The 19,908-nt window shown below is 44.3% G+C and overlaps 1 protein-coding gene across 1 annotated transcript in view; it reads left to right on the top strand.

Moving 5' to 3' along the window:
• The window catches only part of ANK2 (ankyrin 2), a 274,592-nt gene extending 257,112 nt beyond the window's left edge, over nt 1-17,480 (top strand). Inside the window, 10 exon segments of the mRNA XM_049786554.1 lie at nt 1,477-1,608; nt 2,454-2,597; nt 3,255-3,543; nt 4,447-4,738; nt 8,950-9,042; nt 9,486-9,569; nt 9,673-9,864; nt 10,960-11,115; nt 12,715-12,806; nt 16,438-17,480. Coding sequence (XP_049642511.1) covers nt 1,477-1,608; nt 2,454-2,597; nt 3,255-3,543; nt 4,447-4,738; nt 8,950-9,042; nt 9,486-9,569; nt 9,673-9,864; nt 10,960-11,115; nt 12,715-12,806; nt 16,438-16,621 — 1,658 coding nt within the window. The 3' untranslated portion in view covers nt 16,622-17,480.
• The last annotated feature ends 2,428 nt before the right edge of the window (nt 17,481-19,908 follow it).

The raw sequence follows: 19,908 nt of genomic DNA on the forward strand, positions 1-19,908 counted from the left end.
TTAATCTTAACTATGATTTATCAGAACAAGATTGTCAGTCTACCTGTTTGGGGGTCATGTTAGGAATCTGACATTCTATTCTATCATTTGACCTCTGAGTCATTTCTTTTAGACCAAAGAGTAACTAAGGTCTTGTTTTGGTAGGAATTTATAATTTCTTAACTAAGATCATTTTAAGTAGAAAGTAGGAAGGAGTTATTTTCCTTACCTTCAAGACTGTTATAATAATTTAGAGATACAGATCAGTTGTTATTTATTTGAAGAATGTTGGGAGTTGTTATCTTCATAAATAAGCAACACTTAAAGTGGTTTTGTTTTCTTTGGGGGGGGGCAATGCCTGGCAGTGCTCAGGGCTTACTCCTGGCTCTGTGCCAGGTGTCACTCCTGCTAGGCTTGGGGAATCATGTGGATCTGGAATCAAGTCCAGATCTGCCACATGAAAGGCAAGATCCTTCCCAATATATTATTGCTCTAGTCCATGGATATGCAAATTTAAAAATTAATTAATTTGTTTAAACACGTGGTTGTAAGGTTATTCATAAAAAGTTGGCTTTTTTAACAGATACAAAGTTGTTGGGTATGCATATTTTTAAAAAGATATTGGAAACAAATAGAAGCAGATATTGATGTAGATGGCATAGATATAAGTATCTACCCTGAGGGTGTTTTGTTAATACACACATCCCATCCTATATAAATATCCATATTGAATCTTCATCATAGACTTCAGAGGAAAAGCTTGTGGCTTCATTCATAGGTCAGTCAACTCATCTCTGACCTTTTATCCATGTAGCATCAAATTGAGGAAAGGAGCAGCTCCCACTATACTATATCCACAACCAATATTTTAGTCAAGTGCTCAGAAACAAAAATCCATAGTGTTTAGCATGATTAAGGTTGATTTAAAGTGAGAAGGGCTCTATGTCCTTTTTGATCATTTTTCTTTATTTTTATATAACTTTTTCTTTTAATTAAACCCATCACCAATATCCCAAGTGTCTCTCCTCCCCAACCCACACTGGCCTATACTCTAGACAGGCTTTCTACTTTCCTCATTCAGTCACATTTTGTTATGATAGTTCTCAGTGTAATTATTTCTGTGACTACACTCAACAATCTCTGTGGTGATTTTTTTCATTTTCCATTATTTTGGTTAAAAATATAAGCCAGTATTAATATCTCTTCTCCATTTTGCAAGTACATATTTATATATGATGCACATGCATTTTATCATCATGAGTCAACATTACTTTTTCTGTTATGATAGTGATTGGCACCCTGCCTCGTTTTAAGAAGGCTGGGAAAAAACTTCAGTTATTTCTAGAAAACCAAAGGCCAATGAGATTGGTTCCTAATAAGAAGGGGGAAAAATGAAAGAACCATCTCACAGCCACAGAAAGACCCCTCCATCCAGACCGAGTGTGGAGATGCCAACATGGAGGAAATATGTTGACACCCAGGTGTTTTCTTTTTTAGAATTGGCAAGAGAACTGGATTTCACTGAGGAGCAAATTCATCAGATTCGCATTGAGAACCCTAACTCTCTGCAAGACCAGAGCCATGCACTGTTGAAGTACTGGCTAGAAAGGGACGGGAAACATGCCACAGGTATGTGGCTGTCTGCCACAGGCAGAGAGAAGTCTGGTTCACTGAATCCTTTCTTTCCAATTGACCTGGAAGCAACTTTGCATTGCTAACAAGCCTTCCAACCAAGTGCTTCCCTTGAGCTCTTGAGAACAGCTCCATCTAGTGGAGAACTCCATTACCACTGGCTGGTAATGGATGCTAGCAAAATCCTTTCTAGATGTTTCTCGCTGTGGACAGTAGATATAAGGGTCCACTGTTCCATTGGTCATGCATCATCTTCTCTTCTTGCATTCTTTACTCCCATCACTTCAAGTATATATTCTGTAGGATGAATCCCATTTGCTCATTTGTCTGTTTGACTACGTAATATTCAAAGGTCAGTGATACCCACTGTAATTCTCTTTCCTCACCTGCTCTAATTTTGCCACAGATTCTCTAAGCATCTAAATTGAGACCCGTGTAGGTTATGTGTCTTTTCTATTTCCTTTATTCTATTGAGAATAGCCAGAGTGAACAAGCAGAAAGACTGGTTACATAAAATTTCAGCTAATCTACAGATACATTCTTTTTTAAGTGCATTTGTGGACAGACCCAAAAGAGATAATGGTTTTTATTCTGAAATCCTTATTGGATAGTCTCTCTTATGTCTTATCTGCCTACTCTGCCTTCAGAGCCTAAGCCAACACCATACCCCACCTTTTTGCATATCTCTTGCTTACCTGTTGGACTTACTTTGGCCAAGACCCTAATTGCATTCTGGTTGTTTCCTATCAAAATATTAAGAATCTAATAAGGCAGCTAAAGGAGTTATTTAATAAAAATAACCCTCTTATGATATATTCAATATATTTCTCCTACTATTCCAGATACGAATCTCATTGAATGTCTCACCAAGATCAACCGGATGGATATTGTCCACCTTATGGAGACCAACACAGAGCCTCTGGGGGAACGTGTGAGTCATAGCTATGCCGAGATGGAGCAGACCATCACACTGGATCACAGTGAAGGTCAGGTGGTGTGGAGTAATTGTGCATGGGTGTAGGATGAGCATGAATTGGGTGGCTTGTGGGCATGTGTAGTATTTTAGGTATAGTAGATATGGGGTATGTGTGGTGGGCCTGTATCTTGGGGTGTGTGAGCGTGCATAGCGTATGAGACATGAGAGGTCTGTATTGTGTGAGGTGTGTAGGTCTGTGTTGGGGTATGTGGATTGGAGATGTCTCTTGGTATAGAAACTGGATGTCGGCTGTTGATGGCTGCTCCACCTTCTCCTTGCTCCCCTGCTGCTTCCTGCCCTGCCGGCCCATCCCCTCAGCCTCTGTCCAGTCAGCTTGCACAGCTATTTCAACACTATGTTGTTTTCTTTATCAAAGTCCTAGAGGCTGGAAGCCCACTGTGTCTTCATATGAGGCTGCTAGTGACTCCTGACAGGAATCAGGACACTGATCTCACCTATGTCCAGAGCTGTGTGCACCCCGCTCCCCTCGCTGCAGCTTGTGTTTGGCACAGGACTTGGCAGGAGACACAGACACCCCAGTCCTTGTAGCTCAGTCTATGTCCTTAGACCTTTCAATACTTGGATATTTCTTTCTTTGACTAAGGTGATGTTGTGCTTAACCTGCAGGTGTCCCACAGCTCTTTCCTGAGAAATTTTCTCTCCGCAGGGTTCTCAATTCTTACGGAGGAAGCACAGCACAAGCAGAAGGAGCTGAACACCTCAAAGGAGAGTGAGTTCTCTGATCGCCCACCTATAGTCTCCGAGGAGGACATTTCTGTCAGCTATTCCACATTTCAAGACTGCATCTCCAAGCCTGACGGGGACAGTCCTGCCAAGCCTGATGGAGACAGTCCTGCCACCGAGCTCTTCCACAGGGAACCAGTGCAACAAGATTTCTCAGGGAAAACGCCAGATCCACTAGAGGCAATGTCCCTTAAACATCAGCAGGAATACTTGTGAGTTTGGGAAAAAAAAACAAAAACCTCTCCCCACTCCATTCCACAGACACACTGAGCTTGGGTGGTTAAACAGATGAATTTTAAATCCTTGCCCATTAGATCCCCATTAGCACAGGCCAGAGCTAGGGAAAAAAAAAAGTGAACTCAAGGTCAATAGTAAATATGAAAGTGTTGCAGCACAAGTCTAGCACGCAAACACTACTTCAGGTTCCAACCCCAAAATCATGTGGTCCCTGAGTCCTGCCAGGTATAGTTCCCCCCAAAATAAGGAATTTGCATATCTTAATTCTTGTCCTTACTATCAAATTTGCTATTAAATCTTTGCTGTTGCCCAGAGTTCTCAAAGGGAAGTTGAAATGAAACATAATCTGCTTTGAGACAGCATGATCTTGTTGAGATTAGGAAACAGTAAGACATCATAGATTAACTTTTTCATCTCTAGAATTTGTCTTTTCCAGTCAGGCTAGCTGAAAATTGAGGACCTGGGAGTCTGTACTGTATTTTAAAGAGCAATTTCTTTTTTTTTTTTTTTTTTTTTTTTTGGTTTTTGGGCCACACCCATTCGACGCTCAGGGATTACTCCTGGCTAAGCGCTCAGAAATTGCCCCAGCTTGGTGGGACCATATGGGACACCGGGGGATCTAACCTTGGTCCGCCCTATGCTAGCGCTTGCAAGGCAGATACCTTACCTCTAGCGCCACCTTCCCGGCCCCCTAAAGAGTGATTTCTTTCCAAATTTCCTAGCTTGGCCAAGGCATGTCTGGCTTTTGTTGTGAAACCTATGTTGACCTTCCAGTCCATGCAGATGGACACCATCTTCTCTTCCCTTCAGTCCTCTCTCTCTATCATGGGTTGGGCAGCATGTGGTTTTCCTACTCTCATTGGGCTTCTCCATTCCAGTGTGACCTCCCCAGGGACAGAAGAGTCCGAGACAGTAAAGGCTAAGGTCCTGTCCGACTCCCCCAGCAAGACCCCTGAAGAGATTAGAAGCCCCTCTGATGGGGAGAGGCCACATCTCCAACTCCCAGCTTCTGCAGACCACAAAGACTCCCCTATTGTCCAAGAACCTGAAGAACCCCGAGAGTCCACGGAGGAAAGTTCTGTGAGAAAAACGAGCCTGGTAATTGTGGAGGCCACAGATGAGCAGCCTCAGGCCTGTGAAAGACTTGATGGTGATGTGGCCTTCGAAAAGGTAAGAGCTGCCACTTGTCCCTTGACCCTGTGATGGCAGACCTTCTCCCAGTTTTCATTTCTCTGGAGGTTTATCCTCCTTGTTCCACTATGGAAGGAAAAAGAGTTACCACATTTCTTACCTTGGCCAGGAGCCCTTTAAAAGCAGTTAATCTAGGGGGAAAGGCAGAAAACTCTAATTCTAGAGCAGGGGTCTTTAAACTATGGCCCTGCAGCCTGCCAAGGCATTTATTCAGCCCCAGGGGTGTTTTAGCCACTGTTGCCTGTCCTGCTTAGAAGCCAACTTGTCCTAGTCCTAGGCCCACGGTGTGTGCTGCACTCTCCAACTCCCCTCCTTTTCTCTGTCTTTTCTCCTCTCAATCTCAGGCAGAGGTCCTCAAACTACGGCCCAGAGGCCACTATTGTTCATAGTTTTTTTTAAACTATAGCCTGGCCCTTCAGTGGTCTGAGAGATGTGAGCTGGTTCCCTGTTTAAAAAGTTTGGGGACCCTGGTTATAGAGCCATATTTTTGAAGGTCTATTATTATCTGTTAAAAACCCTCCTTCTCTCATCTCTTCTCCTTTCACCTCCCTCTCCCCTCCCTTCTCCTCTTCGCTTCTCTCTTCTTTTTTTTATCTCATCTCTTTTTTCTTCCCTTTTCTTTTTTTCCCCACCTCCCACCCGTCTCTTCCCTTTTCTTTCTAAGAAAAAGTAATATGTATATGTGAATATATACGTATATATGTAGTACAATATGACATAAGAAGTATATATTATAAATATATCAGCTTAAGTGCATAATTAGGCCCATGATTCTAAAGTAATCTAATATACAGAGCTAGTACAAGTGATAAGGTGCTTGCCTTGCATATACCTTCCAGATTCTGATCCTTCAGCACTGCCAGGAGTGACCCCTGAGTACAGAGCCAGGAGTAAACCTTGAGCACCACTGGGTGTGAACCCCAAACCCAAACCAAACAAACAAATACAAATCCTTCTTGTTAGATGAGGGATTATCTCACTAGGATAACTTATTTTAAAAAAGGCAGGAGAAAGAGAATGGAAAAACTTAAGGGCTCAGACATGAGGATAAAACCATCTTTTTTTTTTTCTTATTTTCTTGTAAAAGAAGATGAATATTAGCTGACCTATTGTACTCTTGCAGTATGTGTAAATATGTATAACTACATATAAACATATGAGTAAACTAGTCCCGCCTACTGTCTGGCTTAGTTGATTACATGTTGATTATTTCTTCATGAAAGTGTAGACAAACCCACTCTATGGGTTTGGGAGATTTTGGGGGAGCCTTTTGGAAAATTCCATTTCTAAGATATTTGAGTGGAAGGTCTAGAGTGTTTGTAAGGCACGTGTCTGTCTGTGTCTGTCTGTCTGTCTGTCTGTCTGTCTGTCTGTCTCTCTCTCTCTCTCTCTCTCTCTCTCTCTCTCTCTCTCTCTCTCTCTCTCATATGGTCTCTGCTTTCATATGGTCCCCGAACACCACCAGGAGTGACCTCTGAGCATAGCTATCCAGCTATATGTGACCCCTCCCCCCAAAGTGAGAGTCTTTTAATTAAGCTTAAATGAACATAAATTTTATATATTCTTTCCTTTTTAAAATTCAAAAGCTTGATATGATCAAAGTTTTTTTTTTTTTTTTGGTTTTTGGGCCATACCCTGTGAGGCTCAGGGGTTACTCCTGGCTATACGCTCAGAAGTTGCTCCTGGCTTCTTGGGGGACCATATGGGACGCCGGGGGATCGAACCGCAGTCCGTCCTAGGTTAGCGCAGGCAAGGCAGGCACCTTACCTCCAGCGCCACCGCCCGGCCCATGATCAAAGTTTTTAAGGCCTCAGTAAACAACTCAGGAGTCAAGAATGAGATAAAACAAGAAGTTAAAAAAAAAAACACAAAACTTTGGGGGTGAATCATGGTAACATAAACATACTTTGGAGCTTAACACGTGGTTCTAATTTGTTGCCTAGAGGGTCACATCTGCTTCAGGATTTACCTAAAATCCTAATGACAGTGGTTACAACCCCAGTGGAGGGGGCCATGTTCTAATTTGGACAGCTCTCAGGAAAGGATCTACCTTCCTTTTCCTTCCTTCCTTCCTTCCTTCCTTCCTTCCTTCCTTCCTTCCTTCCTTCCTTCCTTCCTTCCTTCCTTCCTTCCTTCCTTCCTTCCTTCCTTCCTCCCTCCCTCCCTCCCTCCCTCCCACCCTCCCTCCCTCCCTCCCCCCTCCCTCCCTCCCTCCCACCCTCCCTCCCTCCCTCCCTCCCTCCCTCCCTCCCTCCCTCCCTCCTTCCTTCCTTCCTTCCTTCCTTCCTTCCTTCCTTCCTTCCTTCCTTCCTTCCTTCCTTCCTTCCTTCCTTCCTTCCTTCCTTCTTCCTTTCTTTCTTTTCTTTCTTTCTTTTTCCTCACACCTGGCAGTGCTCAGGAGTTAATCCTGGCTCTGTGCTCAGAAATTGCTTCTGGCAAGCTCAGGGGACCATATGGGATGCCAGGATTCGAAACGCCATTCGGCTGTATACAAGGCAACCACCCTACCACTGTGCTATCTCTCTGGTCCCAAGATTTTTCTTTTCAAGTTAGCCTTGGCTTATAATTTCTCTTTTCTGAAACTCTTGGCTCAAATGAGTTCTTAGAAAATGTTTCATGGAGGACCAGAGCAATAGTACGTGGGGAGGGTACTTAGCTTGCATGTGGCTCACCTAGGTTCAGTCCCTGGCATCCCATATGGTCCTCTAAGCCCTGGCAGGAGTGATCAATAGGTGCAGAGCCAGGATTAAACTCTGATACTATTGGGTGTGATCCCAAAACAAACAAATAAAAAATTTTTTAAATGTTTTATGAATATAGTCTAAGCTTAAAAGTTAATAGAGTTGCTTAAGACTCCATAGGCCAAATGACATGTAGACTTGAAGCAAAGACTGTGTGTCATGTACATACTTAATCTCTCATATAACAGTTATATGCCATATACTTTCCAGGAGCCTTCTACTGATTTTTCAGGCAAATTCTATTCTATCCCTTAAATTTCCTCTTTTAACTTTGAACTTATTTTTTTTTTTGTTTTTTTTTTGTTTTGTTTTTGGGCCACACCCGGTAACGCTCAGGGGTTACTCCTGGCTATGCGCTCAGAAGTTGCTCCTGGCTTGGGGGACCATATGGGACGCCGGGGGATCGAACTGTGGTCCGTCCAAGGCTAGCGAAGGCAAGGCAGGCACCTTAACTCTTGCGCCACCGCCCGGCCCCAACTTTGAACTTCTTATGACCCTAACTTCAAAATCCAATTTTAGCCACTCTCTTTGCTAACCATGTTTCAAGGAAACTGTTTCTTAAATATATTTAGAGTATTATTTGGTTTCAAATTTACATATTTTCCTTGAGTTGAAATACTGTAAAAATATGCTGAGTACTTGAAGCTTTCTTGAGAAAATTGAGTGGATTTATTTACTTTTCTTTAATTGTATTCCATTGAGAAGAGCAATTCTATATATAGTGCTTGAGACATGTGCTGTCCTCTAAACTTGCACCAGGCCTATATTGGTGAACTGGCCTCTGCAGTTCCATTTTCCTGCAAGTGAATCTAGAATTATTCCTCTTCTGTCTTTCCTAATCCCAGGAAGGTACTTTTTGTCTAGAGATTAACTACAAGAAATGTTCCTTCCTGCATTGAGTTAGGCCACAAAACTCCCAACTTTTCTCTATCTTTGGGTTAACCATCACCAAGTCCAGTGGCGATGGCTTACAGACATTGTGTTGTTTAGGATTCTGCATTTACATGCTATTATTTATCAGAAGCTCAAGAAGTAGTGTGGGCAGGGCCAGAGAACTAGAAAAGGGGTTAAGGTGCTTGCATTGCACTAAACTGACTTGGGTTCAATCCCTGGAACCACAAATGGTTCTATGAGCCTCTCTAGGTGTGATTCCTAAGTGCAGAGCCAGGAGTAAGCCCTGAGCACCAAAGCCAAAGAAAAAAATGAGAAGAAATTCATTTCTTCTGGAAGATGTTGGTGCTTTCACATCTCTTAGAATTCCCAAATTCTGTTCTGGAATTAATCTCCAGATGGAGATTAAGATGAAAATGAAGAGATGTTGGCTTTTCCTCCAGAGCTTGGAGGGAATCTGACTTTGAGGGGAAAAAGTTAGTGTTTGGGCAGGAACATAGAGAGAAAAGATGCCTCTTGAGACAGTGAACAGAACGATGCTTCCATGCTTCCTGCCAGGAGCTCCTCGCAGAGTTAGGTGAGCTGGAGGCAAGCTCGGATGAGGAGGCGATGGTAACCACCAGGGTGGTCCGCCGGCGTGTGATCATTCAGGTACTGGCTGGCAAGTCATTGCACGTCTGCCCGGGACAATTCTGTCCTGGACTCCTTAGCGAACAAGGCGCCAAGTGCTGGGCATGCTCCTTAGTAGCCATGCATGGTCACTGGAAAGCAGACCCCCTTGTCCTGCTCCACATCCTTTGTGAAGAAATGCAGCCTACATCTCTCCTGACAGCCAAGAGCCCAATTTTCGCTTACCCTTCACACCAGTTGGTTTTAGCTTGTAACAAGTTTGACCTAATTTGACTCAGCTTCTTCCATGCATGCTCTCATTCACCTTTGCTTTTCCTGATGCGGTTTGAAATAGACTCCTGACTTCGTATTAGGACAGCCACACTTCCTGACAGCTATTGGAATGTTCTGTCTAACCTTGCTCACGCATCAGATGTGCACAGTTTGTACCAGAGACTGAAATGACTCTTTCTCTTTGTGTTAAGGGTGATGACATGCCTGACATCCCCCCAGAATCAGTCACAGAGGAAGAGTATGTGGATGAGCAGGGACACAGGGTGGTGAAGAAGGTAGGGCCAATCTACAGTTTCTATCTACCTCCATAGCTGCGTCCTTTCTGTACCTTATCTTGGGAACAGCCAGCATCCAGGAATGCAAATAAATGTCTTTCAGGTCACTAGGAAAATCATCAGGCGGTTTGTCTCCCCTGACGGTACAGAGAAAGAGGAGGTCAGTATGCAGGGGACCCCGCAGGACCCGGTGCACATAGAGGATGGAGACAGCTACTCCAAGGTCATTAAGCGCGTGGTATTGAAGAGTGACACTCAGCAGTCGGAGGTGAGTGCCCCTGGCTGTTCACAAGGGGTGACTTCCCTTGCACCTACCAGGCTTGCCTTCATCCTCTTGCTTCGTAATGTGTTGGGGTCTTTCACACACCATCAGCAACATCACTGACCATCAACAATGATGCAACATTAATGGCATCAGCATCATTCATTGTCTTGGGTTCTTCCAAAATTTGTTCCATAGTCATTCACAATTGGGCATGCTCCAAACCCTAGTATTAGGATCTTTTTTGAAAGATGAGTCTCACTTTGTGGGCAGGCGATGCAGTAGGAAGAGACTCTAAGAATCTGGAAGAAATGTTTTTTGATCTGAGCAACTCAACTCAGCCTGTGGAAGGTCCTTGCTGTGTAATTTTCCTTCCTAATGTTTTACTTCCTTCTTCCAGGAACATGTCCAGTCATTGTTTTAGCCGATGAAACTGTATTGCATCCACCTTCCTCCTCACAACATCCCCAGTTTGTTCTGAGGCACATGAAGTCCCCTAGAAATATGCTGCTTTTTCAGTTTTCTTGTATTTTTATGAATTTTTCCTTTGAAGGATTTTTTTAATTTTATCAGCATCGTACTCAAACAACGATTTGATGGTGGGGAAAGAAACATCCACAGATGAATATGTTTTCATGGCATTGATTTGTTTTTCACTCAACAAATTCTCACTGCATTTTTCTTTTGGGGGGGTGGGAGCCCTATGCAGGGGTACTCAGGGATTACTCGTGGCTCTGAGCTCAGAAACTATTCCTGGCAGGCTCAGGGAACCAAATGCGATGCCGGGGATCAAACTCTGGTCAGCCTTGTGCAAGACAAACTCCCTCCTCACTGTGCTATGGCTCCGGCTCCTCTATGCATTTTCATTCCCGTGGTTGACACGAAGTGGTGGATGTTTCTAGAGTGACTCTCTAGATAGAACTATTACAGGGACATTACCAATTGATTTTTTGTTATCCCTCCGAGTGCTTATATTTTCCAAAGTATTATTTGCAGAATGTTGACAGTATAGGTGGTTTTTGTTTATTTTTTCTTCCAAAGTATTGAAAAAAATCATCCTCATGATGTTTGGCTGAGTCAGAAATTGTATGTTGTGTGTCATTCACCCATCAGGTCACTCTGTGTGAGCCCAGCACCTCCCACTTTCAGGCTGAACCCGTGGAAGGCCGAAGAGTAAGCAAAGTGGTGAAAACCACACTGGTCCATGGAGAGAGGATGGAGAAACATCTGGGGGATTCTAGCTTAGCCATGGACCTTCCTTCAGCTAAAGATGACTTTGAAGAGGTATAGGTAGCTGCCTATCCTTTCCTTTGTGTGTCTGTGTGTTTTCTGTTTGCTTTGTGTCTAAGAAGAAAAATGATTTTCCATCATGTCATTCCATATGCATATCCATATCCATGAGAGGGTAGGGAATCCACTGAGGGAAGAGATTTCCTATTTGTATAATATATACAAGACAGCAGTACTTCCTCCACCAATTTGTGCCACCTGAAAAGTTTTGTTAGACAACAAAATTTGGGGGTGGGATGTGTGTAGGATCAAACTCAGGGCATCAGAGATGAGATGATTCTCCTGATATACTACATTCCCAGCCCCAATGACTTTTGAGAATTCAGATGAGGGGCTGGAGAGCTAGTCCAGGGATCAAGGTGCTTCCCTTACATGCAGCCAAGACTGATTTGACAACCCCCTCTCCCCCGCACAAAGTAGGGAGTAGCCACCAAACACCACCACTGATGACCCTAAACTGATCCCCAATTTTTTATTGATTAGTAATGGAAATAAATATTCATATTGCAAGTTATTTTTGCTAATATCCTCATGTATTATTAATAATAGAGATGAAAGAATGTTTAAATTTATACTTTAGTCATCCATGCAAAAACATTTGTGATTATTTAAGTTTTTGCTTCCCAACAGCTAGGAAATGTGTCTACATGTGACAAACCAATAAATCCTTAGGATTCCCAAAATTCAAGAATCCTGAAAATCAGATCAGTGTTAAGCTAATTCTGGGTGAAAATGGAACCCAGCTGATAGAGTTAATGCTGGAAAGGCTTACGTTTTTGCTGTTGATAGGTTAGGACACTGGTCCTCCCCAGCTAGGGTATTAGAATAGCTACATAGACATCTTATCTCTTCTAAAAATCCCAAAGTGGGGAGGGAATCTGAATTCTGAAATACCTATGGCCCTAAGGGTTTTGACTAAGTCATGGTATCCACAAAGCACCCATTTTTGCTATCATAACACATGTTTTAGCCACACCTGGTGGTGCTCAGGTTTTATTCCTGACTCTGTGCTCAGAAATTGCTTCAGGCTCAGGGAACCATATGAGATGCTGGGAATCAAATACACATCTGTCCTGGGTGAGCCTCATGCAAGGCAAATGCCCTACCGGTGTGCTACTACTCCAACCCTTATAACACATTTTTTAGTTAGACATGACACCTATCTTAGAGGCACACAAGGCATGTCTCTGTTTTTTGCCATGTATAAAGTGTTTCTTATTCAAAGGATTTTTAGTTCATCATGTTTTGACCACTTGGATTATGAGATTAATTACCCAAGTTACATGTTTTTGGGCTTTATTTGCTCTTTGGTTTTGCCATTGTTAGTGATCTTTTTTACTTTCTCCACTGAGCCACAGAGTGTGAGGAAGGTAGAGCAACAGTCATGAAGATGGCATTTAGCAGCATTTTGAAATTCCAGTTCACTCTATAAAACACTCTTCTAAAGATCCACTGAGAAGGATCCTTTCTGTTTCTCCTTTCAAATCTCTCTCTTTTGTACTATCATCAATTTAGCCAATAAGCAGATGATTATAAAGCTGGTGTTTATTCTGATTGGATTTTCTCTCCTTTTTCTTTCCTCCTTTGCTTCAGGCTCTGAGTTACACAGGTAGTGGCCTCAAAGTCCACTTCCCCAGCTTAGTAGAGAAGGAAATTCTGAGAGAGGATGGATCAGTCATTAAAAGGTTCGGGTTAGCATGGAGTGCTGGTTTGCAAACTAACATCTTGAAAAGGTTTTCCAGTTTTAAGGAAAGACTGCGAGAATCCAAAAGGTGCCCTCAAATTCCTGGGGAGCTGCTCAGCTCTGTCTCATCAGACTCTGTCAGCATGGCGAAGCGTCCATCTCCCTGATGCTTTGATATTCAATACCAAGGCACACTGAGCTTCCTGGGTTTAGTGGAAGAATATTTCATGGTGTCAGTCCACTCAGAGAGTCTGGATGAGGTATTTAAGCAGTGGCTCACAATTCAACCTTGGCACCACTGAACGCCACCACTTGGTGCCCTTAGTTCCCCCTCAGGAAATCATTGTAGGGGCAGGTCTAGCTTTGTCATCTTACCGAGCCAAGCCATGATGCTGCATGATGCTGTCCCCATGAATTTTCCCATATTTTGAGGAGGGATGTTGACAGAGGGGTATTTATTACTGAACTATTTTGTGTCCCTCCAGGGACTCTCTGTTAGGGTGTCTGGCCAGTCCATGTCTCTATCAGGCAGAGAAACTTCTGGATTCTTGCTTTGATTCTTCTCACTAAGCCCTACTAGTACTGTATATAGTAATAAAATATTCCTGGGCCTGGTGGAGAAAAAAAAAAGTCTCCGAAATTCTGGTTACTATTGTGCTTTTCGCTTCATTGAAAAGGAGTGGGAGACTGTCATCAATAGTACCCTAGGAGCTATTTTGGGCCTGTAGAACATAATAATTAGAAGAGTGAAATGAAAGGTCCGGTCCCCATCCCGCCCTCCAGACATATGTGACCGTGAAAAGCAACAGCAGTTTGGAACTGAAAAGAAGGTAATTGCTCCGAGAACCTTAAAATAAAAATTGGCGGGCCGGGAAGGTGGCGCTACAGGTTAGGTGTCTGCCTTGCAATCGGATGGACTGCGGTTCGATCCCCCGGTGTCCCATATGGTCCCCCAAGCCAGGGGTGATTTCTGAGCACTTAGCCAGGAGTAACCCCTGAGCGTCAAACGGGTGTGGCCCAAAAACCAAAAAAAAAAATAAATAAATAAAATAAAAATTGGCTTGAATCGAGGAGAAGGTCCTTGCTATGCTCTCAGCTTCCAAATTGGTTTTTCAAGTTTATTGAAATATAAATCAGACACATATTTACCTTCCTGCTATCTGCAAATTCAATTATATGCAGACAGCTGGGTGTCTCTGTGATGGGGACTCCCTTCTCATGCATTTTCTCTTGGATCAGATCTTCCATGGACATATAAGAAAACAAATCAGTTATAACCACAAATCTCTCTCTCTCTCTCTTTCTTTTTTTTTTTTTTTTTTTTTTTTTTTGGTTTTTGAGTCACACCCGGCAATGCCAAGGGGCCATTCCTGTCTCTATGCTCAGAAATCACTCCTGGCAGGCTCGGGGGACCATATGGGATGCTGGAATTCAAACCACCATCCTTCTGCATGCAAGGCAAATGCCCTACCTTCATGCTTTCTCTCTGGCCCACAATTCTCTTAATCTGTACCTGCCTGACCCAAATATCAGGAATTGCCCTTGACTAGCTCTGGCACCAGAGACATCAAAGATTCTACGTAGCTCTTGGCAAAAAATAGCGATAAGACAGCAGGGAGGGTGTTTGCCTTGCACGCAGCTGACCCAGTTTTGATCCCCAAAGTCAAATGGTTCCCTAGCCTGTCAGGAGTGATTTCCTGAGCACAGAGCCATGAGTAACCCCTGAGCACCACTGGGTATAGCCCCCAAACAAAAAGAAATAGCACTGTGTTTGCTTATTGGAGAGACACTAACAGAAAAACCTAATCAAACTCACACTGGGAACCAAAGGCATATGTTTGAGTTCAGTGGCAGATGCGAGGCTCCTCATGTGGTGTCACAGGAAAGAGGTGAATATGAAAGCACGGGTATGAAGGAAACAAGGATTTTTCAAATCACACAGAAAGTGTTTGTGCTAAAGTGAGGCAACAGAATTAAATGCTCAGAGATGTCCAAAAGTGGGGGCAGCCCCTGAACAGAACCCCAGCCTTAGGATCCTAAGAGCCCATCAAAGCAATTGCAGCCAGAAAAATCTAATAATGCCTTTGATTTGTGTGGGGTGATTGGGGTGGGTGTGTGGAGGGGTATGTGGAAGTGGAGATCCATAGAGCACCAAGACCTTTGACTTCTTACTGGAGTTCTGCCTTTTGGAGCATGGCTTAAATTTGCTGAGATTCTGTTTCCATGTAGAGTAAAAACATATGCAGGTAACATGTTACTCATGCACAGCCCATGAGAATACTCACATGGGTCACAGAATTCTTTATATGTTGGGGTGCATGTCAAGGCAAGACCTGAAAGCCAGGGTGCCCCATTCTTCGGTGTTTATCTGTCTGAAATGTGTCACGGGGTTATAGGGAGAAGTTTGGAATATCTGTCCCTTCAAAGACTCAAGGAGGCAAAAATGTCCTATATACAGGAGTGCTGAGAGGGAGGGAGGAGTCACTTTGCCCCCCCCCCTTTTCTCTCACCCTCTTTCTTCCCCAACCTCTGTAGGTAGAACTGCCAGAAGGTGGCAGAAAACATGGCTTCTCTGGCTGGTGCCTGCTTCCCAAAGATCAGCAGGGACTCTTTTTTTCTTTCTGGGGCACAGAGATTTCTTGCAGCAACTTCTTTTTTTTTTTTTTTTTTGGTTTTTGGGCCACACCCTGTGACGCTCAGGGGTTACTCCTGGCTATGCGCTCAGAAGTTGCTCCTGGCTTCTTGGGGGACCATATGGGACACTGGGGGATCGAACCGTGGTCCGTCCTAGGCTAGCGCAGGCAAGGCAGGCACCTTACCTCCAGCGCCACTGCCCGGCCCTCTTGCAGCAACTTCTATTACTGCTAAGGAGTAGGCAGGCAGTAAAGGGGCTTTAAAGAAAGCACCCTTAGCCTGTAAAAAATTACTTAATGAGGATCAGAGAAGGAGAATACGATGGATAAGGTGCTGGCCTTGTATACCACTGGCCTGGTTTCAGCCTAGCACCACATATGGTCCCTTGAGTCCTGCCAAGAGTGAGCCCAGAGCACAGAGTTAGAGTCAGCCCTGATCACTGCAGGGTGTGACCTCCCCCACACCTCTTCCACCCCCTCCAAAAGAAACCACAACAAAGAATTTAGGGATGGCCCTACTACTTCCAAACCATGCCCTTGGTTGGCTCCCTTTGCATTGAATCCTATGAAAGCCTGCTTTCTTAGAGTCTAACCTTTCAGAAAATCTTAAAACACTACTTGTTCTACAATGTACTTTTCAAAAATCTCAGTAATCATTTCAGAGTGGAGTCAGTCACTTCTAAACATAGATTAAAAAAAAAAAGGAGGGATCTGGAGAGAGGACAGATTAGGGCATGCACTTTGCATGATCAGGGTTCGATTCCCAGAACCCAGCAGAAATGAATACAGCCTGGAATAACTGCCAGGTGTTCCCCCCCTCCCCCCCTTAAAAAAACCAACAAAGTGAAAATAAGCAAGTCAGGTAAAGACACGTTTGTAGGCTAGTACCTGGGTTCAGAAGCATCTAAGCAAAGGAGAAGTGGGTCTAGCACAGACTTCTGGGAACCTGCCCCGAAGTGCCACAGAGGCCCCTTTAACCCTTTCTGTGCCCTCCCACAGGACCACCATGAGTAAGGCCAGCACCCAGAAGAGGGCTGTGGTGAAGGACTGGCACGGCAAGCGTGTTTACCTGGAGCACCTGGAGGATGTGCCCCAAGCCCTGGCCCCGGACAACCTTCAGCGCGACCTCCAGCGCCTCCTGCGGCATTTCAGCCCAGAGGACCTGGATCCAGAGGCCAAATGAGAGAATGGGGGTGTGCGCTGCTCCATTCTCATTCCAGACACCACTTTCACTCACTCAGTATGCAACTGCCCTGGAGGCCAGGCCGGGCCTCCCCCAGCTCAGCGTTTGGTTTCAGTTCTCCTGCCCCCAAAGCCCCTGTCCTTTTTCACTGTAAGCTAATTTGTGACCAAAGAGAGCATCCTTGATGTCGGGTGCCCTACGTCCCCCACAATTCTGTCCGTCTGTGCTGAGTCGGGACCCGCTGTTCCCCACTTTAAGCTCCGCTTCTGTGCCAGCCTTCACCTCCCCCAGGAAGCACAGACGAGGAGGGCATCACCCTGAAGGCTGGCTCCAGGGACGGTCCCTGCAAGCATCCCCCGACAAGGCTCCACACACTGTTGTACATAAGGAGAATGCTCAGAGGAACCCCGGTTGGAGTTGGATCCACGGTTCATCCCAGGCGTCCTGGCCTAGCGCTGGTCCCAAGATGCTCCATGAACGATATTGCTGACACAATCGAATGGGAATCCCGGTCCGCTGCAGACCGTCCAAGCCCTGAAAACCTGCAGAGCAGCCGGTGCTCCAGCCCCGCTTGGCTGCTAGTCGCAGGGGCTCCTTCGGTGCTGGCCCGTCTCCACTCGTCCCATTTCTCGCCCATCTTTAGCTGTAGGGGCTCAGAGCGAGGGGGAGAGATGCTGTGGTGTGTGGCAGGTGACTGCATCCCGGGGCACTTCGGCACCTTCAGGTGGATTTTTGGACTCGTTGGCAGGGTATTTTTAAAAAGTTCTAACTACTGTAGTTCCCCACTTTTCATTGCTGCTTTAGCAAACCACACTGTCTTATTGGTGGTACTTTCTTCTGGCCACTGCACTGTAGATAATTCATTGAGAACAAGGTGGACCCCTCCCAGCTCCTCCCTTTCTAACTCACTAGGCTCCATTTGTTCATTCCTTAATCTGTCCCACCCTGCTGGAGGATTTTTCTTTTTCAGTTAGTTCCTTTATCTCCTCAAATGCCTGCATGGAGTATGGAGTACTGAAAACTCAAAACTGTCAGACCCCTCTTTAGAGCCTATGAAAGGACTTTCTTTCTTTTCTTCTTTCTTTTAAATTCCTTTGTTTTTCCTCCTTTTTGTCTCCTTTCCTTTTTCTTTTTTGTTTTTTTTTTTTTTTTTTTTTGGTTTTTGGGTCACACCCGGCGTTGCTCAGGGGTTACTCCTGGCTGTCTGCTCAGAAATAGCTCCTGGCAGGCACGGGGGACCATATGGGACACCAGGATTCGAACCAACCACCTTTGGTCCTGGATCGGCTGCTTGCAAGGCAAACGCCGTTGTGCTATCTCTCCGGGCCCTTTTTTGTTTCTTTTATTCTCACTCTTCCTCACTCTTTCTCTCTGTCTCTCTCTCTGTCTCTCTCTGTCTCTCTGTCTCTGTCTCTGTCTCTGTCTCTCTCTCTCTCTCTCTCTCTCTCTCTCTCTCTCTCTCTCTCCCTGAGCAAGCACTTTTTCGCTTTTTGACTAGGTCTGTTTTTAAGCTTACAGACCAGGTTGAGAAATCCATTACCATTTGGGTTTTGGATTACAATTTTGACTTTATTTATTTAAGACCCACACCCCCCTGGGAGCCCCTTTTGGTATGTTTGTGTAGTCCCCTGATAATTTCCCCAACAGGGCTTGACTGATTTGGAGTGATTTCTTCCCACGCCCTCTCCCTCCTCCCTCTAGTGGTCGAAGCTATGTAGCATTTTAACATATATATTCACAAATATATTCATATAAACAGTATACATTTTGAATCAGTTATTTGTTAGAGAAGAGTATATTCAACAAAGATGGCATTCTAAAGAAACACACACACACAAACACACACACACACACAGCAAAACAAGGACACCACCGCCAGCAAACTCTCCTCCAGTGACCGATCTCATCTCCAGTTCAAGCTGGTCTTATTTCTGAGTGAAGGCTTCAATCCCAGCTCACAAATCCCATGGAAAATCAATACTTTAGCAGACACTGGCACTTTACCCCTTCTGAGAAACATTGCCAAGAGGGAAAAAGTCCTGGCCTGGTGGTTTCCCAGGAACCAGATCTCCACAGCTTCCTGAGCTTACCATGTGGGGCAGCTGGCTGGGAAAACGGGCATCCTCGGGCAGCCAGAAAGGCAAGAGGCTGGTGGGGATACTCTTCACAATGCGCCATGGCCTCCCATCTACAGTACCCTTACCAGAGTTCCAGGAAGCCTTTTTGTTGTGTTATTTGCAGTGCAGATGATGTCTGTGTAACAGCCCTAATAACGATTATGCGCCACACTTTTGTTTTATTTTTCCTTCCTTTTCAATTTTTTCTTTTCTCTTTATCTTTCTTTTTTTCTTGGCTGTGTAATCAGAACAACTTGAATCCTGTGAGAAGAAGTGAATTTTCAGTTGATGAATCAGCATCTTGTTCCCATGGTGATGACACTAATTGAATATATCTATGAGGGCATGTATTAGTTAATGGAAAAAATACAACACTAACAATACATAGCTGCAATGTGTACAATGGCTGATTTAATTCAATAAAATGTACAAGTGTTCAATGTGGCAACCAGCATGCACTTGTTTTAATCCTTAATGGTACTTAGGAGAGCAAAGATGAGGAAAGTACAAGAAGGCCACGGAAAACAAACAAACAAAAAAAGTAAAAAAAAAAAAAAACCCAATTGCTTTTTATTTTTATTTATGTTAGTTGCTGAATTGGCTAGCGACCCAGCCCTACAAGATAGGAAATTCTTTGTATATGAAGTCAGGAAAAAATATGATGCTATTTTGTTATGCCAAGGTGGAAAAGATATATTTTGTGGGCCAGAGTGATAGTACAGCAGGTATGGCATTTGTCTTGCACAGGCTGGCCTGGGTTCGATCCCTGGCATCCCTTATAGACCCTTAGGGCCTGCCAGAAGTAGTAATTTTGGGGCCAGGATTAAACTCTGAGCACTGCCAGGTGTGGTCCAAAAACCAAAAAAGAAAAAAATTATTTGGAAATGGCTAGTATGTGGGAAAATGGGGCAAAGTCAACTTGAGGACAGGAGAGCTGAGTAAAAGGAAGAGAGACTTGTTGGTTTTTTTTTGCTGTGGCCCATGACCAAACTCTTTGGTCCTTTAAAAACTGTGCTTAGGAAAGATCCTCAGAAGTGGACCAGAGCTCTGGGATTTTGTGGCTCTGAAAATGAGAGAAGCACAGAGGAGACATTCATCAGAGGAAGGACAGGGCAAGAACTTACCAAACTGAAATCAGAGTGTTGGGAGAGTGTTTCTGTGTCTTGAAGA

Source organism: Suncus etruscus, chromosome 14, assembly GCF_024139225.1.
Source record: "Suncus etruscus isolate mSunEtr1 chromosome 14, mSunEtr1.pri.cur, whole genome shotgun sequence".
In the NCBI taxonomy this organism is placed as follows: domain Eukaryota; kingdom Metazoa; phylum Chordata; class Mammalia; order Eulipotyphla; family Soricidae; genus Suncus; species Suncus etruscus.